Source organism: Geotrypetes seraphini, chromosome 4 (genome assembly GCF_902459505.1).
Source record: "Geotrypetes seraphini chromosome 4, aGeoSer1.1, whole genome shotgun sequence".
Taxonomy (NCBI): Eukaryota; Metazoa; Chordata; class Amphibia; order Gymnophiona; family Dermophiidae; genus Geotrypetes; species Geotrypetes seraphini.
This window is the reverse complement of record NC_047087.1, coordinates 200386225-200412625: the sequence shown is the minus strand read 5'-3', so window position 1 is coordinate 200412625 and position 26401 is coordinate 200386225. Positions and strand designations below refer to the sequence as shown.

The 26401-nt window shown below is 42.8% G+C and overlaps 1 protein-coding gene across 12 annotated transcripts in view; it reads left to right on the top strand.

Annotated features, from left to right (window-relative positions):
- USP54 (ubiquitin specific peptidase 54) overlaps positions 1-26401 on the top strand; it is a 312165-nt gene that overhangs the window by 262146 nt on the left and 23618 nt on the right. For 11 of the 12 annotated variants that reach the window (XM_033941395.1, XM_033941394.1, XM_033941402.1 and 8 more), the window contains 2 exons: positions 3909-4028; positions 22047-22230. In XM_033941395.1, coding sequence (XP_033797286.1) covers positions 3909-4028; positions 22047-22230 — 304 coding nt within the window. The remainder of the gene's footprint in view (positions 1-3908; positions 4029-22046; positions 22231-26401) is intronic. The other variant, XM_033941404.1, reaches the window with a different exon arrangement.

The following is a 26401-nucleotide window of genomic DNA, read 5'->3' as shown; positions in this document are numbered from 1 at the left end:
TATATTGAACTTAAAAAAAAAGAGTTCAATCAGTTTGATGTTGCTGTTGGTTTTGTTTAGGGAAAAGAATATATTGGATGTCTTTCTTGGGAAAAGCTTCTAGAAACTGAGCAATGTAGTGAGAAGTGGCTGGCTGCCTAATGCTTGTTGTCGTGGCGGGCTAGGGATGCTGTCAGAAAGAGTCTGGTTACAAAAAATTATAGGACTTTGGTGACTTTCCCCTTCACATACTGGGCTCTACGAGATCTTCCTCCAGATAGTTGCATAGGTATATGCAGTGGCAAGATTCATAGTAATCTAAACAGTATTGTAGAGCTGTTCGACATGATCAGGCAACTTGAAGGCCTGCTCTGATTTTGTGACCCCTGACGCAGCCTCCAGTTGCTGAAACACAGTCTTGTGTCTAGTTCTGATAGAAAGCAAAACAAAGAAAAATCCAATGGGTCTGTAGTGAACAGGCAGCACCAAAACCAAAAAGAAACTGCAGAGAGGAATGTACAAGTTGCAGGAACTTTATTAAAAGTCAGTAAAATATTTTTCAAAGGGTGGCTCTCGTGTGCATGGGGACCGGACCCAATACTCCTTCTTCAGGGATCCTATCAAAAAATTAATTAAGGTAAGCGAGATGTAAAATGTGGTGACTATAGAGTTTGGGCCCCCTGTGAATAGTGAACTGACAGTGAAAATGCCCAATGGTGTAAGAGATATTAGTGCAAAATGCCAAATGTTGTGAGGGCCAAAATGATGTGTAAAAAAAAAACTTGAGCAAAGTATACTGGTGAATACAAGTGTGAATTCTAGTCCTCATAGAAACATGATGGCAGATAAAGGCCAAATGGCTCATTAGTCTTCCCATCCAAAGTAACCATTATCTCTTCCTCTCTCTAAAAGGTCCCAAGTGCCAACCCCATGCTTTCTTAAATTCAGACACAGTCTCTTGACTCTACCATCTCTTCCAGAAGACTCTAACACCCACCTAACACCATTTCAGTAAAAAGTATTTCCTTAGATTACACCTGAGCCTATCACCTCTTAACTTCTTCCTATGTCCTTTCATTCCAGAGCTTCCTTTCAAATGAAAGAGACTTGACTTGCGTGCATTTATACCACATAGGTATTTAAACCCTGTCCCCTCTACCGCCTTTTCTCCAAAGTATACAGATTGAGATCTTTAAGTCTGTCCCCATATGCCTTATGATGAAGACCACACACCATTTTAGTAGCCTTCCTCTGGACTTATTCCATCCTTTTTATATCTTTTTGAAGGTGTGGTCTCCAGAATTGTACACAATATTCTAAATGAGGTCTTATACAGAAACATTAATACCCTCTTTTTCCTACTGGCCATACTTTTTCCTATGGCGCCCTAGCATTCGCCGTCACCTTTTCAATCTGTTTGGCCACTTTAACATCATCACATACAATCACATTCAAGTCCTGCTCTTCTGTTGTGCACCTTCTAAACTTTCTTCATGTTATTTACACCATCCGGGTGTCTACTCAATTGCATGTTTTGGTATCATCTGCAAAGAGGCAAATCTTACCTGACAGCCCTTCAGCAATATCGCTTATAAAAATGTTGAAAAGAGCAGGTCCAAGAACAGAACCTTGAGTCACACCATTGGTAACATCCCTTTGCTCAGAACCATCTCCATTGACCACTACCCTCTGTCTTCCACTCAACCAGTTCCTGACCCAGCCCATCACTTTGGGGCCCATCCCGAGGGCACTCAGTTTATTTATTAGAGGTCTGTATGGAAATCTGTCAAAAGCTTTGCTAAAATCTAAATACACACATCTAGTGCACTCCCTTTATCCAAATCGTTGGTCACCCTTTCAAAGAAATTGATCAGATTTGTCTGATAAGACCTACCTCTAGTGAATCCATGTTGCTTTCAGTCCTGAAATCCACTGGATTCCAGAAACATCACCAAAGTGTTTCCATTAATTTGCTTACCACAGAAGTCAGTCTTACTGGCCTATAATTTCCTATTTCTTCCTTACTTCCATTTTTGTGTAGAGGGACCACATGCATCCTTCTCCAGTCCTCTGGTACCACTCCCGACTCTAGAGAAGCATTGAAAAGATCAGTCAGTGGAGCCACCAGAACTTCCCCAAGTTCCTTCAGCATTCATGAATTTACACCATCTGGCCCCATAGCTTTGTCTACCTTTACTTTAGCTAGCTCCTCACGAACACAACCCTCTGAATATCAATCAGTGTCTACCAATCCTCCATCTCTATTCGCGTTTGTCTTCTGCAGTCCTGCTCTCGGCGCTTCAGCCGTGATCACAGAACAGAAATATTTGTTAAGCAATTCAGCCTTTATCAGCTTCTACATATTTCTCTCCTTCACTTTTGAGTCTCACAATGCCACTTTTGCACTTTGTCCTATCACTGATATATCTATATAAAAAAAAGTCTTGTCTCCCTGTTTTATCGGGCCAGCTAATTTTAATTCTATTTGTATCTTAAGAGGCTTCTCTTAACTTTTCTAGTGGTGAAGAATAGGCTGTGCTGAGGGACAGCTGGACTCAGATTACAGAATCCTGCAAGATGGTACTGTTATTCCACCTGCCCTTGAACTGAAGAACTGGTATGCTGCCCTGAAAGTGATGAGAGCATCCCAGGGAGAGGAAGGACAAAAGCTTGAAATTCCAAAAATTGTTGGATTCATGACCATTAGGAGGTATAAAGTAGTGGTGGTTGACGATTCCCTTCTGAAAGGTACAGCATCCATCTGCAGATCAGACATGATGTTTCGGGAGGTATGCTGTCTGTCTGGAGCTAAAATCCAAGATGCTACAGAGAGATTGCCAAGACTCATCAAGCCTGATGACTAATATATGATGTTGCTCATCCACGTTGGCACTAATGATACTGCCCTGCGAATGTATCAAAAGTGACTTTGTGGCTCTGGGAGAGATGGTGAACCACTCAAGTGCACGGGTGGTATTCTCATTCATCATCCATGTCAAGGGTAAGAGCCAGGTCAGAGAAATACGCATCCTGGAAATCTTTGATGAAATGGTTCATGAAGGCGTCAGTGTCCCTCTCATTCTCACGGATGACTCTGTCTTGCCACCTCCTCTCTCAGTTCCTTTACTTCCTTCTTGAGGGATTCGAGCTGAAGACAGCTTGCACATGGAACCACTCCCTCTGCCTGGGTAACATTTTCTGTCTGCACAAAGACGGAAGCTGTAACCTGAGCAGCAACTTTGGTGACATGGTATTTCCCAGCCATTCTGTGGTTGCATGAGTACTTAACACCTGGAAGAAAAAAGAAAGAGCAGAAAAATCCTACCTAAGCAAAGTTCTCAAATAAATTTGGACAAACTATTAGATGGTTCTCCTCTCAATTCTGTTATTATCCCTTCATCCTGGCCTCACTCCTTAGTTGCTATGAAAAATAATTCCAACTATTTCTGAAAATTCAGGCCAGATGCAAACCTAATTCAGAGGACAATTTTCAAAGCACTTTCTTCAAGTAGAAAACCTTCCATTGCCTAAACTAACTGTTTGAAATTTCTACATCTTGAATGCTGATAAAAGGATGTGTGTAGTTCACAATGTACCGGCTTTTAATCTTGCTACAAGTGTTCCAGGGGTAGTGTTAAGGTATTAGTTGCAAAAGAGCATATTCTTCAGTAGTTTTAGGAATATTTATATTGGTATAGAAAAAATAAATAAATATATAAAATGGAGATGGAAATTTAAAATCTGTATATTTCTACTTTGAAAATTGTCTTATATGTATTGTTCGTTACATACTCCAAACTTTGATTGTAGATGCTAAAAATGGCTAAATATGGTGGTAGAACTTGATTTTGGTGTGGGGTTTTTTTTTTCCATGAAAGGTTTGAAAAAGGAAAGAGAATAAAACTAATGGAAAATACTGGCTATTACAGGGAGAAGTGACAGCTTTGAAAAGTCCTTACAGGAGGCAGACTCTGTCTTTGAACAATCCCTACGACTGGAACAGAAAGGTGATTGCACTGCAGCTTTGGCTCTCTGTAATGAAGTGATATGTAAGTAACTCTTAATTTCCTGGGCTACTTGTTTTACCAGTTTCACTAATTTTAATAATCTTGCAAAACAGAGCTAGAATGATTTTAAATTAAATTGAGGATAAGATTTGGGGGCCATTGATTGCATATTCTAATGATTAGACACCTTGGACACCTTTTTTTTACATAGGACTATATTTAATGTGTGGATAGGGAGGTATGTTATGTGATTTAATTGGTTTATTCCTGATGAATGGGATGGGTGGGGGAGGGGTCTTTTTTATATGCATTTGACAATAATTGTTAGAATGTCAAGTGATTTGTACGAATTATCTTATTGAATTTTGTACAATTGTTGCAAGAGTTAAAACTGAATAAAGAATTTAAAAAAAAAAAAATTAAATTGAGGAAATAGGTGAAATTGAATTTTATAAGGGATGGATTCATTTTTGGTATGAATGCTGTTGGCTACTTTGCAATACATCTGTGTTTGGTATTCTGGATGGAAAGCATGGTTTGCTCACCTTAAAATTAATGTGTATCATAGTGGGGAGGGGGTTTAGTCATCATTTTCTGCTACAATTGAGACAGCCAAAAATCACTTGTAGGTTGTAATGTACCTGCAAGAAAGGTACATTACAACCTACCGCTGTCTAACCAGGGCGCACATTTTCTTTTAAAAAAAAAACACAAATCCTGAGACACTATAGGTGTCTGTTTTGAGTGCAGGAAGACATCTAAGGACACGTAAGCTCACCCATTGCTGGGCTTGGGCATGATTTTTCCAGAAGTGGCCTTGGGCAAGCTTAAGCGGCCCTAGGTTTCTCCCTAGGGCTGTGCTAGGTGCCTGAAATGTAAGCCATCAAAATGCTGGCCTACATTTCAAATAGATGCGGCCACTATGGTGATCGCGGCAAGAAAATCTCCCTTCCGCGGGCCAACAGGGAACCAACAACACCCCCCTTTCCCGTAAGTTGGCTGGCAGGAGGGATGCCCATTCCCTCCTGTCACTACCCCCAAATTCTCAACACTGTCCATGGCAGGAGGGATGCCCACTCCCTTGTGCCGCCCATCCCATCGATCCCCTGGACCTCTGACACTCCCAACACTCCCCCCACATCACACATAAACACATATCCAATTGGCAGGAGGTTATTTCCACTCCCTCCTGCCACCAGCCCTGTTGATCCCCGAACACCCGACACTCCCTCACACCTCAACCCCAACCACGACCCACCCCCCGTACCTTTAGGAGATGGCTGGCAAGAGGGATGTCTATTCCAATCAATCTTAGGCCTCCTTTACAGTGCATCCTGGGATGTAGTGGGAGAAGCCTAACACTCCGAATGGCCAGATACCTAAGGCCCTTGGAGCGTTAAGATCCTTTCTAGCTTATGGCTTTGCCATTGACAGGCATTATCTAAGGTGAAAAGATTATTCAGCATTGGATAGTGATATGCTCTTGAGAGCTATAGACCTTCAACATTGTTAGCATATGTTAGGGTTTGAGTCAACAGTTTCTGTTTAGTGAATAGATCCTTCCAAGAGGGAATCTTTCTTAGCAAGTTACAGAGCAATTGTAAGGCTATCACATTATATCTTTCATTTCCTGGCACTTATTGGGCTATATCTTCCCTTTATTTTTTTTAGTTAGTGTTTGAAAAGTTAAATTTAGATCAACTGCAAGATTTTATTAAGGAGCATGACATTCTGGACAATTACCAGTGTGGGTTTTGACCTCAACATAGCAATGAAACTCTCTTAATTTCTGTCTTGGATAGGTTTTGATAAAAGTACTTATATCTTTTTGATAATTATGATGCTTTTTACTTGGTCAGTAATGAGCTTCTTTTAGTAAGATTAGAGGCTATAGGAATTGCTGTTTAAATATGGGACTATTTTAGTTTTGAGGTTTTTTGTATGTTCGGTTTTTTGTTTTTTTTTTAGAATCCAAAAAAGAAGCAGAGTATGCTAAAAAACAAATTTTATGCTGGAACCATATGCTGAATAAGTAATATATGCAGCAGTCCTTTATACTGTTATCATATCACTCGTTCTCACCAAAACAGTACTTCAAACCACACTCATTGTGACATTTGACTTATTTATTGGTCTTCAGAAGTGCCAGTATTAGCCAAATAATTTCAATGGCTAAAATAGTATATGGCACTGACCTCCTCCTCATTAGACCCGTTTTTAAAAATTATTTTATAAAGTGCTTCAGTGTCTTGTGGATACGTCTTAAATAAATAAATAACTCATCTAAAAGTCTTTCAACTTATCTTTTTTCTTTTTATCGCTGAGTTTTTTTTCTTTGCCACTAGTATGAGGAAGGGACCTGTCATTCCTACATGTTTCGTCCGAAGGCTGTATCAAGAAAAAGTCCCCCCTTCTGCGTTAGCTCCACACCATTCCGATCATTAATGATCGGGATGGTGTGGAGCTAAAGCAGAAGGGGGGACTTTTTCTTGATACAATCTGGAACAAGCACAAACAACATCAACGCAATTGTCATAAGGTAGTAAAAGGGGCCAAAAGAGACTATGAGGAAAAACTAGCCAAGGAGGCAAAGAACTTCAAGCCGTTCTTTCGATATATTAAGGGGAAACGACCCGCGAAGGAAGCGGTGAGACCATTGGATGACCATGGAATAAAGTGAGCGCTAAAGGAGGACAAAGCAATCACTGACAAACTGAACACATTTTTTACGTCTGTATTTATTGAAGAAGATGTACACAGCATACTGGAACCCATCAAGCTATATGCTGGAAATGAAGACGAAAAGCTGACAGGACTGACGGTCAGTCTAGAGGAGGTGTGTAGGCAGATTGATAGGCTTAAAAGCGATAAATCCCCGGGACTGGATGGCATCCATCTGAGGGTCATCAAGGAACTGAAAGGAACCATAACTGAACTGCTTCAACTAATAGCCAATCTGTCGATCAAATCGGGAAAGATTCCAGAAGACTGGAAGGTGGCAAATGTTATGCCAATCTTCAAGAAAGGTTCGATGGGAGATCTGGGAAACTACAGACCGGTCAGTCTGACCTCAGTACAGGGAAAGATGGTAGAGTCGCTGATGAAGGACCGCATCATTGATCACCTTGATGGACATGGGCTGATGAGGACCAGTCAGCACCAGTCAGGTTTTAGCAAAGGCAGATCGTGCTTGATGAACTTGCTGCACTTCTTTGAGGGAGTAAACAGACAGATAGACAAGGGCGACCCGGTCGACATTGTATATCTGGATTTTCAGAAGGCGTATGACAAGGTTCCACATGAACGACTACTTTGGAAAATTGCGAGCCATAGAATCGAGGGTGAAAGTTTCAAGTTTATTAGTTTTTGATATACCGACCATCAACAAGTATATAGCCAGTTTACAATAAAAGTTAAAATCAGGGTAAAATTATATTTATAGATTATAAAATTAATAAAAGAGAAAGAGTAAAGGGAAGAGTGAACATTAAAGACATTTGACAATGACAGACATAAAAGTGAGGTTAACAAGGAGGGAAGGGGAAAAGTTACATTAAAGTGATGAGAAAGAAGAACCCCCCCCCCAAAAAAACAAAACAAAAAAACTACAGTTTTGAATGTGAGGGGGAGGGAAGGAACAGAGGGGAGGGGGCGCTTCATTAAAGCGATTAGGTGAATGGTGAAAGAAGAATCATCAGTAATAAAAAGCATCTTGAAATAAGGTTTTCAGATTAGTCTTAAATTTATCAATGAGTTTTTCCTGACGAAGTGAAATACTCACGTGGATTAAAAACTGGCTGGATCATAGGAAACGGAGAGTGGGGGTAAATGGACAATACTTGGACTGGAAGAGCGTCACTAGTGGGGTGCCGCAGGGCTCAGTACTTGGACCCGTGCTCTTCAACATCTTTATAAATGATCTAGACATTGGTACGACGAGTGAGGTGATTAAATTTGCGGACGATACAAAGTTATTCAGAGTAGTGAAGACACAGGGGATTGCGAAGATCTGCAATGTGACATAATCAGGCTCGAGGAATGGGCATCAACATGGCAGATGAGGTTCAACGTGGATAAGTGTAATGTGATGCATGTAGGTAACAAAAATCTCATGCACGAATACAGGATGTCCGGGGCAGTAATTGGAGAGACCTCCCAGGAAAGAGACTTGGGAGTTATGATTGACAAGTTGATGAAGCCATCCACGCAATGTGTGGCGGCGGCAAAAAGGGCGAACAGAATGCTAGGAATGATAAAGAAGGGGATCACGAACAGATCGGAGAAGGTTATCATGCTGCTGTACCGGGCCATGGTGCGACCTCACCTGGAGTACTGCGTCCAGCACTGGTCGCCGTACATGAAGAAAGACACGATACTACTCTAAAGGGTACAGAGAACAGCGACTAAGATGGTTAAGGGGCTGGAGGAGTTGCCGTACAGTGAAAGATTAGAGAAAATGGGCCTTTTCTCCCTCGAACAGAGGAGATTGAGAGGGGACATGATCGAAACATTCAAGGTACTGAAGGGAATAGACTTAGTAGATAAGGACAGATTGTTCACCCTCTCCAAGGTAGGGAGAACAAGAGGGCACTCTCTAAAATTGAAAGGGGATAGATTCCGTACGAATGTAAGGAAGTTTTTCTTCACTCAGAGAGTGGTAGAAAACTGGAACGCTCTTCCGGAGTCTGTCATGGGGAAAAACATCCTCCAGGGATTCAAGACAAAGTTAGACAACTTCCTGCTGAACCAGAACGTACGCAGGTAGGGCTAGTCTCAGTTAGGGCACTGGTCTTTCAACAAGGGCTGCCGCATGAGCGGACTGCTGGGCATGATGGACCACTGGCCTGACCCAACAGCGGCAATTCTTATGTTCTTATGTTTCTACAATGGCCCATATCAAGTCAAATGATGTACTATCAAACTTAGCAAGTGAAAGTTTACCAGAGCTGACACCAAGTCATTTTTCACAAACTGAGTAGAGAATTACAAGATTATTTATCTGCTTCCTGTTTTATACTGGTAATTGAGTACTATTGTCTCACACTTGGGTTATTGTAATGCATTATTTCTTGGGCTGCCTGTTCGAGTTTTGAAGGCATTATAAATTGCACAAAACTTAGCTGCTCATTTATTAGTAGGCCGTAAGAAATTTGATCATATTTCACCTGTTCTATATCAACTTCATTGGTTACCTATAGAATCAAGAATTAATTACAAAGTGGCGATATTGATATTCAAGATGCTGATCAATAGGGTTCAGATAGTTATTGCTGCAAATATACATGTTTATTGGCCTTCTAAAGCATTAAGATCTGCTAATAAAGATCATTAGATAATCTGTCATTTCACAATAAGAAGTTAGATGAATATAGGTCAGCAATGTTCTATGTTGAAGGACCAGAGCTTTGGCACTCTTTACAGTCTGAGTTGTGAACCAAAAATAATTTTGATTTATTTTAATAAAACATTGGAACTCGTATGTTTAAATAGGCATTTCAAACAAAATTACCTCAATTGACATCTGAAACTATATTTTTGCAGAATGTACTGCTGTAGTATGACCTGTGTAATCAGTCTAAATATGTTTGTATTGATGATAAGGGATCAATGACTTTTTGTAGTTTGTGATGTTATATTCTGTTTGTATAAGTTTTGTAATGTTTTAATAATTTTTTTATACCATATTGCAAGCCACCAAGAATGGTACAGCCTATAAAGTTTATTTAAGTAAATTTATAATATTTTTAACAGCTTTTCAGGGAGAAAGAATAGATTTATAATAGCTTCTCTGTATACAAATAGAATTTAGATTGTAGATTGCCTAGGGTAACTTCCCAGATTTCTACTTTTTCTGCAGGCTATAATTAGGAGTGACTCTTCTATGATGTTTTTCACACTTGCTAACCTAGGGGCCCTTTTACTAAAGCTACAGCAAAAGTGGCCTTAGTGCACCCTTACCGTGGGTCTTTACCATGCAGCAAGGCCACTTTTGCTGCGGCCAGAAATAGGCCAATTTTCCTAATCAATGCCCATGTGCTAATTTTGCCATTAACGCATGGCCATTACCATATAAGCCCCTACCACCTACTTTGCAGGTGGTAAGGACCCCTGTGCTAATCAGTTAATGCGTGGCAATCCCTCATATTTTAAATGATTAGCACTGTCACACCCATTCCCCACCCCTAACACTCCCCTTCACAGAAAATTAAAAATATTTTTTTACTGCACAGTATGCGAGTTCAAATTAGCCATTTTACCACGGTATGCCAGCGCACATCCCACAATAAGGGCTCCTTATATATAGCCGCTACCACCTCCTTTTAAGCAGGTAGTAATTTTTGGGTTAGCGTGCACTATAGCATGCGCTAATCTTGTGTGTGCACTAAAAACGCTAGCGCACCTTTGTAAAAGGAACCCTAAGCCTTTTTATGTGCTGTAAGTGCATGCTAGTGTTTATCACAGTTTAGTAAAAGGACACCCTAGTTTGCAAAAGTATGTGGCAGAATATATTAATAGGCTGCCATTTTTAGATCTGTGTTGTTTATGTACTGTAAGTATAGCATTGTAGAGGGTGACTAAGTATGTGTTGCCTCATGTTTAAGGTAAGAGGACTGCAAAATGATGTTAATCTGAGATACATACCTGTAACCACCATTTTTATTTGTAAATATTTTTTTTTATATTTGATTTAACAGAATTATGTTAATAATTTTTAGTGGCCTCTAGTTTTATTTCTTTTTGGTTAAAAAAAATGATTTTGCAAGCATGCCCTCAGTTATGAAATACCCTGTGGAGCCTATACAGTAAATCTTGTGCAAAAATGTATTTATTTAATTTATTTATTCAATTTTCTATACTGTTCTCCCAGGGGAGCTCAGAATGGCTTGCATGAATTTATTCAGGTACTTAAGCATTTTTCCCTGTCTGTCCGGCAGGCTCACAATCTATCTAATGTACCTGGGGCAATGGGGGAATCAAGTGACTTGCCCAGGGTCACAAGGAGCAATGTGGGTTTTTAATTCAAAATATTTTACATACACGTGCATAAAAAATCAAGCAATGTGGCCATGTTCTAATCGTGTGCAGTAATGCAAAACTGTACAGGCCAAATAGTGTGAACTTATTTGCCAAGAGCAAGTTAAATAGTTTTTTGAAGCAGTTTTAGACATGCTGGGGCCCAGGGCAAAAATTAAGGAGGGGGTCCTTGATCCCCCTCCCTCCCCCTGATCTCCCCAATACCTTTACTACCACACAATACAACTTTTTTTTAAAAAATATATTTTTACTGAAAATGGCATATGGTCCAGACAAGGATGCACGAACAACAAGATAACCATATAGACCTTTACCAAACATAGAACCAAGGATCACAAATAGAAGTAGAAACTGAACTGGGAGCCCCAAGAAATTAAACTCAGCAAGTATGGCAACACTGGAGAAATAATGAGATATGTACTTCTTTTTGTACTGAACACAGAGGGATCCTGGACTCAAGTCTCCCCCCCAAATTAGCCACCTCCCTTGCTGTGTGGCTGGTACTTATACAGGGCCAACCTTAGGGAACAGTATGACTATTCATGGCTCCACCCACAATAGCCATGTAGCTCTGTTACCAGCAGAAAAGCATTGAAAAGGGCTTTGTGATCATACATGAAGAACAGAGATAAGCCTCTTTTTCAAGTACAGTAAAAAATTAACCTGAAATCTCAAGAAGCAGCACAAATACCAAGAAAATAGAAAGAAACATGTTTCCTCCCGTGCAGTGCAAAATAAAGACAGCAAATATAAATTCTGAAATTGGACATACTACAAACACTAAAATGAAATTTTTTTTTCTACTTTTATGGTTTGGTGACTTTGGTTTTCTATTCACGTTGGTTCCAGTCTCTGATTCTCTTTGTTTCCAGGGCCTCTTGTCCATTTGTTATGATTCTCCTCCTTTCTTCTTCACTTTTTTTCAGATTTGGCTTTCTTCCATTTTTCTGTCCTTTGTCAATTCTAGTTTTCCATCTATTCCCTTCACCCAGTCCATGTGTATCCTCTAAGAATGTAAAAATTACCGCTGCTGGGTCAGACCAGTGGTCCATCATGCCCAGCAGTCCGCTCATGAGGCGGCCTTCTTGTCAAAGACCTTCTCCCTAACTGAGACTAGCCCTACCTGCGTACGCTCCTGTTCACCAGGAACTTGTCTAACTTTGTCTGTCATAAGGTGTTTTCCCCTATGACAGACTCTGGAAGAGCATTCCAGTTTTCTACTACTCTCTGAGTAAAGAAGAACTTCCTTACATTCGTACAGAATCTATCCCCTTTCAACTTTAGAGAGTGCCCTCTCGTTCACCCTACCTTGGAGAGGGTGAACAACCTGTCCTTCTCTACTAAGTCTATTACCTTCAGTACTTTGAATGTTTCGATCATGTCCCCTCTCAATCTCCTCTCTTCGAGGGAGAAGAGGCCCAGTTTCTCTAATCTTTCGCTGCACGCCAGCTCCTCCAACCCCTTAACCATCTTAGTCGCTCTTCTCTGGACCCTTTTGAGTAGTACCGTGTCCTTCTTCATGTACGGCGACCAGTGCTGGATGCAGTACTCCAGGTGAGGGCACACCATGGCCTGGCACAGTGGCATGATAACCTTCTCCGATCTGTTCGTGATTCCCTTCTTTATCATTCCTAGCATTCTGTTCGCCCATTCCTTTATCATTCCCAGCATTCTGTTCGCTGCACATTGTGTGGACGGCTTCATCAACTTGTCGATCAGAACTCCCAAGTCCCTTTCCTGGGAGGTCTCTCCAAGTACCGCTTGGACATCCTGTATTTGTGCATGAGATTTTTGTTACCGACATGCATCACTTTACATTTATCCATGTTGAACCTCATCTGCCATGTCAATGCCCATTCCTCAAGCTTGATTATGTCACGTTGCAGATCTTCTCAATCCCCCTGCATCTTCACTACTCTGAATAGCTTTGTATCGTCCGCAAATTTAATCACCTCGCTCGTCGCACCTATGTCCAGATCGTTTATAAAGATATCTCTCTCGCTCTTCCCTTCCCCTCTCATCCATCTGTGTGTGGTGTATCCTCCTTCTCTTTCCATTTCCCTCCATCCATCAGGACTGTTAAAAGTCAGATCCTCTGTATCTGCTCTGTACTTTCTACAGTGGGATCTGCCGAGGATCCAGCTTTTACTTATTGGTTGTCTTGGATATGGGACTCCAACTTGCCCTATTCTGCTCATGATGCTGTTTTGCCTTAGCCAGATCCTATGGCTGTCCTGGATTCTCTGCTGCCTCATTCTGTCTCAGATCCAGTGGCTGCTACTCCACCCTTATCTGCTCTGCTTTGGCATGGCTTACCTTGCCCAGGAACTTCAGGATTTTTTTTTTTTTTACAATTAAGTGGGATCCAGGGGTCTCCTCTAGATCTGACTTTTCAGCAATAGAGTTGGATACATAGATTCCCAGCTCCAGCACTAGTATTAAAAAAAAAAAAAATCCTAAAGCTGGATCCTCTGCCAACTTGACTGTGCAGCTTCTTCCTCTCTTCCCTTTCTCTCCATCCATGTGCATTTCCTTCTCTCCTCTTCCCTTCCTTTCCATCCCATATGCAACATATCCCCTCTCCCATTATCCATGTCAAGTATTTCTTCTCTCCTCTCCCCTCCCACCCACTCATCCATCCAGCCTTACCAACTCTCTCCATTGCCCCACCTCCCTCAGTCTAACATTGCCCCCTCTCTCCCTACCCCCCCAAGCAAGTCCAGCATTTTCCCTCCTATAACTATTCTCCTGCAGCCCTCCCCACTGCCTGACCCAGAGTCCAGAGGCTATACAAGGTGATGGTTCTTGTATCGGTGTTTCTCCGCAGACAGGGTGTCCAGGTCCATCTTTTTATGGACGACTGGTTGATCCGGGCTCCATCTCGACATGAGTACGCCTGTACAGTAGAGACGGTGGTCTCTGCTACAGAGCTGGGGTTGGATTGTCATCTTCAAACAGAGCCAGTTGATGCTGTCTCAGACCCTGGAGTATTTGGGCCTTCTGTTCAACACCCAGCAGGATAGTGCGTTTCTTCCCGAGCCACGCAGTCTGAAACTTCAGCAGCAGATCAAAGATCTCCTTAATCTTCCATCTCCTACACCCTGGCATTATGTGCAGGTGCTGGGGTCCATGGCAGCCTCCTTGGAGGTGGTCTCCTGGGCCAGTGCACACATGTGTCCTCTAAAGGAGTCTCCACAATGCTATCCCTTTCAGAAGCCGCTCCCCTGGATGGCACCAGCATGCAGAAATCTGCACTGGTGGCTTCAGGGAGATGCTTTCTGCCAGGGCAAGAGTCTTTGGATCTTAGAGTGGTTAACTCTTATGACGGATCCCAGCCTGTCGGGGACTGCTCCATTCAGGGGCAGTGGTGTTGGTTGATCAATTGTTTGGAGCTTCAGGCAATTGACATGGCATTACTCACTTCTAGCCCACTCTGGAAGGAACAGCAGTGCAAGTGTTCTCAGACAATGCCACGGCGGTAGTATATAATTCATCAAGGGGGCACGAGAAGTGCTTCCTTGGGCCAAGAGGCTCACATGCTGTTTCACTGGGTGGAGTCAGTCTTCTGTCTCTCTTGGTGGCGCACATGGCGAGAGTCGACAGACTTGCTTAGTCGGCAAGTCCTGGACCCAGGAGAATGGTCCCTCTCACAGAAAGCATTTCTGTCTGATCGTACAGCACTGGGGTCGACTCCAGATGGACTTGATGGTGTCAGTAGAGAAATCGAAGGTCAGGCACATCTTCAGTCATCGGACAGAGTGCAGAAACTTAGGGCTGGATGCCTTTGTTCAGCCCTGGCCACCTCACAAGCTCCTTTGTGTCCCGTTTGTGCCTCTGGTTGGTCGGGTCATCCGCTGGATAGCAATGCATCCCAGCTTCGTGATTCGAGTTGCTCCAGATTGTCCACGTCATCCATGGTTTACAAATCTAGTCAGTCTTCAGCAGGACAGGAAGCTAAACCTTCTCCCTGGCAACCTTCTCAGTCAGGGTCTGGTGCCTATGGAGAATCCACAGCGTTTTGGTCTTCCAGCATGGCTCTTGAGTGCTCAGCTTTGCTGAAGTGCGGTTCTTCAGATGTAGTCCTCTTGATGCTTTTGCAGTCACAGAAACCCTCTACTATGGCTTCTTATGCCAAAGCCTGGAAGGCTTTCCATCAGTGGTGTGCTAAGGACCAGGTGGAGCCTGAGAGGGCTCACATTTCGGTGGTCCTGGCTTTTCTTCTGGTAAGCTTAGAGAAGGATGTTTAACAGGGGCCTCCCTTAAAGTTCAGGTTGCATGCAGAGGCTTTAGTTCACTTACTGCTCATCCAGATGTGACCAGATTTATGAGAGGCGCATTTCATTTGTGGCCTCATTTCCCTTTGTGGAATCTTAACATCCTTCAGTGGTTTGAAGGGGGCTTCCCCGAGACCCTGAAGAACAATGCTACTCTTCTGGATCTGACTATCAAGACTATCTTTCTGGTTGCCATTGTTTCGGCATGACGTATTTGGAGCTTATGGCTCTTTTCTGCAGGGAATCCTTTCTCCGTATTACTGACGCAGGAGTTCTCATACAGTATCTTCCTTTCTACTGAAGGTAGTTTCCGCCTTCCATGTCAACCAGGAGGTTCATTTACCTGCGTTTCATTCCACAGGATTGGAACGAAAGAATCGGATCTTGCACAAGTTGAATGTCAGGAGAGTTTTGCTCCACTGTTTGGAGAGGACTAATGATTTCCGGCTGTCTGTTCACCTCTTTGTCCTGACTGCTGCGCCTTGCCGTTGTCAGACGATGTCCAAGTCCTTGATAGCTAGATGGATTCACCTGGCCCTTTCTGCGATTTCATTGCCCACAACAAGCAGCCCCCGGTTTCTCTTAAGGCTCACTCGACTGATGTCTCGTTGTATTATGTGCGGAGTCTCGCGCAATTCATCCATATGAACTTTGCAGGGTGGCTACTTGGTCCTCTCTTCATACCTTTACCCAGTTTTACTGAGTGGATGTGGCGGCTCCCTCTGATGCCACTTTTGGGACCTTGGTGTTGAGATAAGGCTCTTCTGTCCCTCCCTAGCTGCTACCATTGCTTTGGTACGTCACCTAGCATATGGAATCCAGAAGGGGCGTAACAGAAAGAAGATTATCGAAGGTAAAAACCTAATCTTCTGTTTCATGCACTGACCCACATAGTTGGTATGTAGAATGCCTAGGTCCTGATCATCAGGATATTTCGTGCTCTCACACGCAGAAGAGGCTGCTTAAAGCCAGAAAAACGCAGTTTGAAAAAGTTTTCGGTACAACTTCAGGGACATTAAGCATGGCTGGAGGCTCTGACCTCAACACTCAATCATACTCAACTTCCAGCATCATCACTGGCACCGACTGCATTGACAACTCATTCCATTTCCACGTTTTTAGTGCTACCAGCATCAGGGGAACCTCGTAAGTGAGCTAAGAAGCACAAACATGTCTCCCCTATCAGATATGCATTGGCATCATCTCAAGCATCTACTCCATCAACAAACTGATGACCAATCATCATCTTTACAGTTGGTGTCTCCTCAGAGGTGTGCCTCGGCATTGAGGTCCTCAGTGCCTCGACACCCAATTCAACAAGTACCTATTGTGTCCTTGCCAACATCGGTACCAGCGCCATCGCTGCAAGAGCAGCTTCGAGCGCTGATGCAGCAAGAACTGGCAGGATTACTGCAGTCACACCTTGTGTAACTTTCTGTATCATCACTCCGAAACTCAGCCCAGTCCAAGAATCAGCCACACAGTCCTTCAAGTCATTGATTTTGGACACCTTGAAGTTAAGCTTCCACATCAGAAAGATGCTCGATGCATGCATTGTCATCCAAGTAGTGGAGAACAACTTTTCCTTGATGATCTTTGTCATATTCTCAATGCCCTCTCTATGCTCCAAGAAGAGCTGGCATTGAGGACTCTGACTCGGATTTGTCACCATGCTTGTTGGATGATTTCCCATAGTTTTCTGCAAATGAGTCCTATGGGACACTGTTGGATTCCTCACCGCCTTCTCAACGCAAGTCCCCACCTGAAAGTCTGTTCTTTACCAACTCTATTAGACAGATGAGACAATCACTTCATATTAGCATGGAGTCTGAAGAGGAGCCTCATGCAGCACTCATGGGAAGATTGCATGAAAGTGCCATTACACAAGCTTATGAAGGAAGCCCTTTTTAAAACCTGGGAAACCCCACTATCTGTCCCAGTAGCGCTATGTAAATTGGACTCTTTATACAGAATTCAGACTTGTCCTGGATTTGACAGGCCTCAACTTCAACACCAGTCTTTAGTAGTTGTCAGTCCTGAAACAAGCAAACAACTGTCATACATATGCCAATACACCGCCAGGCAGAGAAGGCAGAACCTTAGACAAGTTTGGTAGACGGGTATTCCAAACATTAATGCCATGTAATAGAATACTCAATTACAATTTTTTACATGACCTTTTATTTGAAGTTTTTAATTAAACAATTGCCAAACTTTGAGCAACATCTTACATTAGACCAGCTCAGACCTTTCCAACATTTGGTCAAGAATTTGTTGGAGACCAGATAGTGAATGTTCAGGTCCACATTCCATGCTTTTGATGTCACTTCCTGGACTTCAGCAATGTCCATTGGCTCCAGATCCCAGATTTAGACACCAGCATCCAAGATTGCCTCTCCAATTTCCCATGTATAGGGGATGATCTTTTTGATGATCACATTGAGGAGACTTCAGAAAAAAATCAAGAAACACGATTGCAACTTTGTCTAAGGTACAAGCATCACAAACAGAAACATCTTGACAATATTCCAGTAACTCTAGATGCTCTTCTTCTTATTCTTCCAAGGATCATTATAATCAAGCTTCTGCATCTCCTCCATCAACTCAAAGACGTCCTAGACAGCAGAGACAACAAAAGCCTCAGGCTCAACCACAATCCAAGCAGCAACAGTCCTTATGACTCCCTTCTAGAGAAGGTCTCTTTCCCTTTCCCTCTGGATCTTCCCATATGAGGCAAACTCCACCATTTCTACCATTGCTGGACCCTCATAACATCAGACCAATGAGTTCTTCAGGTGGTATCCCAAGGTTATACCCTATAACTACTATGAAAGCCTCCAACCTAACCTCCAACAGTCTTCTTCAGCTCCCTCCAGAAGACCCTCTTTCACCAAGAACTCTCAGCCCTTCTCCAGCTCAGTACAATAGAACAAGTTCCTCTGCAGGAAAGAGGCCAAGGGTTCTTTCAAGTATTTCTAATGCTAAAAAGACTGGAGGTCTCCGCCCAATTCTAGACCTCCATTTGTTATTAACAAATACTTAATGAAGGAGAATTGTCACATGATTTCTCTGGGAAAACTTAACCATTATTGGAGAATTATTGGCTCTGCTCTCTAGACCTCAAAAAAGTGTACACTCACATTCCCATCTTATCTGCCCACAGAAAATATCTTCCCTTTCAAGTGGGTTCATGCCATTTCCAGTACAGGGTCCTACCCTTTGGCCTAAAGTTAGCACCAAATGTATTCATAAAATGCTTGGTGGTAGTGGCTGCAATCATCCGCTCATGCAGGTCTCATATATTTCCTTATTTAGATGACTGACTAATCAAGGCCTCATCTCAGCAAGCTCAGCATGCCTTTGATGCCTCACTTTGTCTATTAGAGCTACTGGGATTCGCAGTCAACTACCAGAAATCACATCTCCAACCAACTTTGTGTGTCTTAAGTACTTTGAAAATGATCCCCTAAACCTCCTCTGAAGCCTCCTGTCATTGCCTAGAACTTCAATGTTCTCTCCATTCTCATGAAGTCTTCTTTTGAATCTCTCTCAACCTCTTTTCTCAAACATCTCACTTGGAAAATGTTCTTCATCATAGTCCTTACATCTGCATGCTGGGTCAGTGAATTTCAAGCGCTTGTACCTGATCCACCCTATACAAGATTCTACCATGACAGGGTGGTTCTTCGCACATATCCGAAGTTCCTCCCAAAAGTCATATCTGAATTTCATCTCAAACCAGTCCATAATTTTACCTGTCGTATTCCCAAGATTGCATTCCCACCCTGGTGAGGCAGCTCTTCACACACTGGACTGTAAACATGTACTGGCCTATTACCTGGATTGTACCAAGCCTCATAGAAATACCACTCAACTCAAATCATCTCCACATGGCTAGTGGACTGTTATCTCTTTTTCATATGCTCTGGCTGGGCTGACGCTTGAAGGCCATGTTACTACTCATAAAATTTGAGCTAGCTCATCTTTGTTCCACACCTATCAAGGATATCTGTAATGCAGTCACTTGGCCCTCAATCCATACTTCACTTCCCATTACTATTTGGAGAGTCATTCCATTCCCATTACTATTTGGAGAGTCATTCCAGAGACAGTTGGTTTAGATAAGCAGTTCTGCAAAATTTATTCTCTTCTTAAATGCCAACTTTCCTCCAACCCTATTGGTTTTTCACCAGGCTCATGATAGTTACTAATAACCCTTTTCTTAAAGGCCTGATCCTGGCAGCTTGGGAGTCCCAGATGTGAGAATACCTTGCCTGCTTGTCCTTGGAGAAAGCAAAGTTACTCACTTGTAGCAGGTGTTTGAGGACAGCAATCCTTCCACCTCCCCTAGTTGGCTTCTTAGCTATCTTACTGAACTGCAGATCTCAAGAGCCGACCTTGGGCAGGAAGGTACCAACACACGCGTGGTACAGGCGATCCTAAAGATTTAAAGTGTCAGTACACTTTTGACTGAAAATGCCGGTTGTGTGAGAATATATGCCTGCTGTCCTCGGAGAATACCTGCTACAGGTAACTTTGCTTTACACACATCCCTGCCACCTTTAGGCAGCCAAGCTTATACCAGCTCAATGGCTGGCATAAGTGCAGGTGCCTATGCTGATACAGGGTTAAGCTAGTGTTCTGTAAAGGAATGTAGGTACCTAGGTTCTAGTATAAAATAGATTCTTACTTCATGGTGCCTAAGTGGATGCACCTAGTTATGCAAATACACCTTAAATGGCCAGATATTATCTGACCTGGTTTTTGTTTTGGTTTTTTTTTTTTGGGGGGGGAGGGGGCCACGAGGCTCCAAAATCTATCTTCTCAGTGACAATATTCAGCTAATATTTGGATAAGTTATTTGTTTAATTTAGGCCTGAAAAATAGAAAACGGCAGTCATGACTTTGGCATAAGCAAATAGATAATGTCACTGAGCACATGTATAAATCTAAATTAGAAAAGAGGACTCCTTTTGAAGTAATTCAGTCTTCCCCTTTTATTTATTTGGATTTAACTCATAAGTTTTCAATAGTATCTCAAAGAAAGTTATATTCAGACACAGTAGGTATTTTCCAGCCCCAACAGAGCTTAGAGTCTAAGGGGCCTGTTAATAAAGTATATTAAGCAGTTAATAAATGTTGCGACACTTGTGTACTGAACTTGCATGTCAGCGCACACTCTAATTTGTGCACTAATTGCATGCCATATTATAGGGTGGAAACTGGATGGGTTATGGGCAGAGAATGGGTATGGATTGCATATTTTAGTGCACAGTATTTTGCTGCATGCTGTCATGATACTGTCACTGTCGATATGCAGAAATATGGTCCACTGCAATAAAAAAAAAGCCTCCAGAAAACTGATGCAGGAGAACTCAGATCCTTGACAGGGTCAGAAAGGGGTTGGAGTGCCACCAGAGAGAGTTCAGATTTCCTGTCTGCTTCCTGAGTAAAGAAGTTGGTAGCCATATTAATTCACCTTTTTAAGGTAATAAATAGAAAAAAAAAACCCATATGAAATAAAATATCTTTATTTTGGCCCAACTTTGGCTCCCTTTTATCAAGCCATGTTAGGGGTTTTTTTAATCACCGGCCGCTGCAGTAAAAGCTCAGATGTTCATAGAATTCCTATGAGTGATGGAGCTTTTATCACAGTGGCCGATGATTTAAAAAAACTTAATGTGGCTTGATAAAAGGGGAAAAAACAAAAGGAATTGACCCCAAAATATCCACAAAGAAGAAAATCCAGAGAAAACCAAAAAAACCTCTGTGGAGTGGCGATGTTCCTAAATGGACTTTATTTGAAAGTGTCAAAGTTCCAAAGGTACACTGAAATAATCCACATAAAATAATTTCATCCACAAAAAAATAAATCATCCACATAAAAGCCTTAAAGGACCTAGTCCGCTAGGGATACAGGACCCAACACGGTCCGCGTTTCGACAAAAAGTCTTCTTCAGGGGTCCCTGGGGGTCCTATAAAGGTGAATACGTGGGAAACAATTGTGTGGTGAGCTGGAAGTGAGACACTGCTTGCACACAATTGTTTCCCACGTATTCCCTTTATAGGACCCCTAGGGACCCCTGAAGAAGACTTTTTGTCGAAACACAGACCGTATTGGGTTCTGTATCCCTAGCGGACTAGGTCCTTTAAGGCTTTTATGTGGATGAAATTATTTTATGTGGATTATTTCAGTGTACCTTTGAAACTTTGACACTTTCAAATAAAGTCCATTTAGGAATATCGTCACTCCACATAATTTTTTTTTTGTTTTCTCTTGATAAAATGGGGGCCTTAATACATTTTCTTTTCTGTGTGCTTTACTTCTATTTATTACCTTTCTACTTCTGTAACTGAGCAAAAATTATCAAATTTATAGTAAGTTAAAAGGAAGGCTGTTAACTTTGATTAATTTGATGCAGTCTTTTTTCATTATAATTTTGAAAATGCAGATTCCTCTGGTGGGACTTGGTCTGTATATAGAAATGTTTTGGCTGAGCCTGCCCTCCCCAACCCCGGCTATCACTTTTCTTTTGTATCCATTTGAATTATTTTGGTTCAGTTAACATGTTCTGGATACACTGCTAACATTAGTGTTCATTGTTTATTAAAATGGAGCACATCCTTGGTTTTGTGGCAATATTGCATGTTTTTATGTTTATGCTCCTTGCTGCATCTTTTTTTATTTTTATTTTTTGTAAATCTGTGTGTATGTGCGTTTGTTTCTGCAATGTTTTCTTTTGCATTTTAGCTAAACTCAGACTTGCCATGCATGATGCCAGATCTAGCACTCACAGCAGAACCCTAGCTGATAAGAAGCTGCAATTGTGTATACGAAAAGCACGGAGTCTTCAGGATCGCATGCAGCTGTCTCTGCAACCACCATCATCGCTGCTGCAGTCAACACAGGGGGGCACTATAAACCAGTCTACAAGGTAGTCAATATATAACACAGCAGATCACAGCTAACCCTTGCCAGGGAAAGAATTGGTAATTTCAGAAAATGATGGTTTCGTGCATTTTTTAGAATAGAACCCAGTGCAGTTTTCATCCACATGAGAAAAATCAAAGAGCTTGCAAAAGTTCACTAAAATTATGTTTCTTATGTCCTTGAGCAAGTATTGGCTTTGGTGAAAGCCACATATGTACTCAATTGCCATTGTTAACTGATTGTCTCATAGACAATGAACTTTGAGGCCTCTCAGCTTCTTCTTTACTTGGTAAGTGAGATATCACCAATAAAGTGGTCCTAGCAGTATCCCACCTGAATTGTAAATGGTATAATTATTGGTAGTATGAAATATGGAAAAAGAATAGCCCAAAGAAAAATGTTTTTTTTTACAGTTGGTATGTTAAGGTCTGCACACACAGTGATCAGTTATGTAAAATTATATGGGAAAGGTTACAAAAATCTGTAGGAACAGAATTTAATTGCTACCAAAAATCCTGGAGACAGCAAAATAAACCAAAAGAATTCCAAGGCAGTGTTGAAAAATGGAAAAAAAAAAAACAAGCATAAAGGCATTGTTTTATAGAAACTGAAGTGTGTATACCATAGAGGTCTGCACGGGAACGGGGATCGCGGGGATCCCGCGGGTCCCGCGGGGATCCCGCGGGTTCCCCCCCTGGCCCACGGGACTCCCACGGGGACGCCCCCTGGCCCACGGGACTCCCACGGGGATGCCCCCCTGACCCACGGGACTCCCACGGGGACGCCCCCTTGCCCACGGGACTCCCACGGGGATGAAAACAACCTACCTAAATTCTGGCGATGCAGGCGTGCAGCTTACAAGTCTGGCGTCGCGTCGGGAAATAGCCATGTTGAGCAGTGAGCTCAGCACGTACACAGATGAAAGCCTTGCTTGCTGATTGGTCCGGCGGCCCCGCCCCACCGTGCCGCCGGACCAATCAGCAAGCAAGGCTTTCATCTGTGTACGTGCTGAGCTCACTGCTCAGCATGGCTATTTCCCGACGCGGGCATTAGGCTGTTTTTTGTCATTTCGGGTGGGGGATGGCAGCGGCAGCAGCAGCCTGAAAAAGAAATCATCCTGGCCGGGTTCGGTGTCATGCTCCGGAGCTTCTACAGCCTTCCTATCTCCCTCTCCCTTCTACCTGCGGCTCTCTTCGGCAACTCAGCAGCAGCTTCTGACGTCGGGGCCTACCCTCTGCGAGTCCCGCTTGTTTCAACTTCTTTTTTCCACAAAGGCGGGACTCGTAGAGGGAAGGCCTCGATGTCGGCAGCTTGTCTTGATCACCGCTGCTGACGAGTTGCTTAAGAGAGCCGCGGAGCAGGGAGGTGTTGCCAGGTGCAGGTAGAAGGGAGAGGGCCAGATGCAGGACTCGTGGGTGAGGGAGGAGAAGAGAGAGGGGAGAGAAACAAAAGGAAATATTTCATACTGGGCTGGGCCGGAGTGGAGAGAGGGTGGAAAGATTCTGGCTACAGGGTGCAGTAACAAAGGAAAAGGGGGGAAAGCTGAAAATGGAGATTGTGACACAAAGAAGAGAAAGGGTAAGCAGGACCTACTGAATAAGGATAGAGATACAGAGGGGACATGAAGAGGAGGTGAAATAGAGACATAGAAGTAATGCTGAAAAAGTGTGTGTGTGGGGGGGGGGAGATAAAGACATTGAAAGGGCAAATGGTGAACATGGCGTAAAGATAAGGACAGAGACAAATGAAGATTCTGAAAAAGTGGTGAGATAGGGATATAGGTGAGATGGACACAAAGAAGGGTGATGCTGGAAAATAGGTGGAATGGTAATTCTGACAGACACAGAAGGGAAATGCTGGATCAAGGAGAGATGGGGCTCAGGCTGGATGGAATGAGGAGAAATGCCTTGTTGGCCCGGAACTTCCTCTCCTACGTCAGAATTGACGTCAGGGAGCGGAATGCTGGTCAGCGCGACGCTTCTGCAGGGAAAGCTTGGGACAGCGGTGGCTTGGGGACTATTCCCCGATGGCGGTGGCAGCAAACCGAGTGGCTTGGGGGAGGGCACGGAGAAAGAAAGAAAGGGGGCAGACAGAGAGACAGAAAGAAGGGGGAACAGGGAGACAGAAAGAAAAAGTTGGGGGAGAGAATGAGGTCTGGAGGAGAGGAAACATACAGGAGGCTGAAAGAAAGGAAGAAAGATTGGATGCACAGTCAGAAGAAGAAAGTGCAACCAGAGACTCATGAAATCACCAAACAGCAAAGATAGGAAAAATGATTTTATTTTCAATTTAGTGATCAAAATGTGTCTGTTTTGAGAATTTATATCTGCTGTCTATATTTTGCACTATGGCTCCCTTTTACTAAACCGCAATATTGTTTTTTAGCGCAGGGAGCCTATGAGCATTGAGAGCAGCGCGAGGCATTCAGCGTAACTCCCTGTGCTAAAACCTACTATTGTGGTTTAGTAAAAAGGGAGGGGGTGTATTTGTCTATTTTTGTATTTTGTTACCGAGGTGACATTGCATAGAGTCATCTGCCTTGGGAAATGTATATGGCAGATATCTTTGTTTTGTGTTCAAAAGAAAAGGAAATGCATTTCTGGTTTTATTTCTACAGTGTTGAAGTACTTGTTGGCCCTTGCTGTGACTGGTGGGGATCCCCAAGCACCGCCAGCAGAGGACCTCCTCTAGAGATGGTCAGAACTCCCCTCCACCAAGCGCAGCAGTCGCTGGCAGCATCCATGAGCCACTGAGGTGCCAGCATCTGTGACTCAGGGACGCTACTGCTGCCTGCCAAGCTTGGCAAAAGGGACCCCAGGCCAACTGCAAAGGAAGTCCTCAGCTGACAGTTTGTGGGTTCTCATCAGCTGAGTATTTATATTTTATATTTACATTAGAGGTTCTGGTAGAAACCCATTTACAAAGTATGTATTCTTCCCAATTAATATTTCCAAATTAATAGTCTCTTTGCTTATTTGTAAATGGGTCTCTACCAGAGCCTTTAATTCAGTAGCATAATTAAATAAAATAACTATTTCTGAAGTTTATAGGGAAGGATGGTGACGGAGGGGATTCCTCGCGGGGACAGGTGGGGACGGAGGGGATTCCTCGCGGGGACGGGTGGGGACGGAGGGGATTCCTCGCGGGGACGGGTGGGGACGGAGGGATTCCTCACGGGGACGGGTGGGGACGGAGGGATTCCTCACGGGGACGGGTGGGGATGGGTGGGATTTTGGCGGGGACGGGTGGGGACGGGTGGGATTTCTGTCCCCGCGCAACTCTCTAGTATACCAGTTAAGATATACATCGTAGGTACTGCCTTAATTCTTTTTTCAAATATTAATGAGAATATTTGGGTTTATTTTGTACAATGCCCACATAAAAAATGACTTTAACACAAGGGTGTTAATAAATTTAACACAAGTGAATAGTAAATAAGTAGTCACACATAAAAAGAAAAAGGACCCAATGAGCTGACACGTAAAACTTAGAGCAATGAGATTTTATTGAGATCTAAGTGGTGCCACTGAGGATCCTATGAAGAAGTTATACTTATATAAGGGTTGCGTGTAAAATAGTGGAGAAGCTTGCTACTATTTTGATCACATAAAAAATGAAGCACAAAATTTATCAGACAATCCCCCTTTTTATAGAACCGTAGCATGGTTTTTAACGATGCTGGGGCAGTAACAGCTCCCATGCTCATAGGAATTCTATAAGCGTCGGAGCTGTTACCACCACGGCCAGCACTAAAAACCACACTATGGTTTTGTAAAAAGGGGGAGGGGGTGCAAATGTTAGTATTTAAACGTTTTGCAGATAGTCACTAAGGCCCTTATTTTAGAAGCATTCCCATGTTAAATGGCAGCATGTAAACATCTCAGTAGACCACAGCGGCTATTGACGTACAGAAATGAGTATGTGTAGATAGCAAGGAGATATGTAGGTAGAACAGAAAGAGGGAGTAGTCTTGGTGTAGTTGATCTAGCGATTAAGTAGACTTGTCTCCATTGTGTGGTGTAGTTGATCTAGCGATTAAGTAGACTTTTCTCTATTGTGGTAGAATTCAGTGTTGAGCCTACAATACATACCATGTTTCACATAGGGAATCCACATCTATATTCAGAAAACTAGGTGCCTGCTGTAGGGGCAGCTGTAGGTACTGACATCTGAGG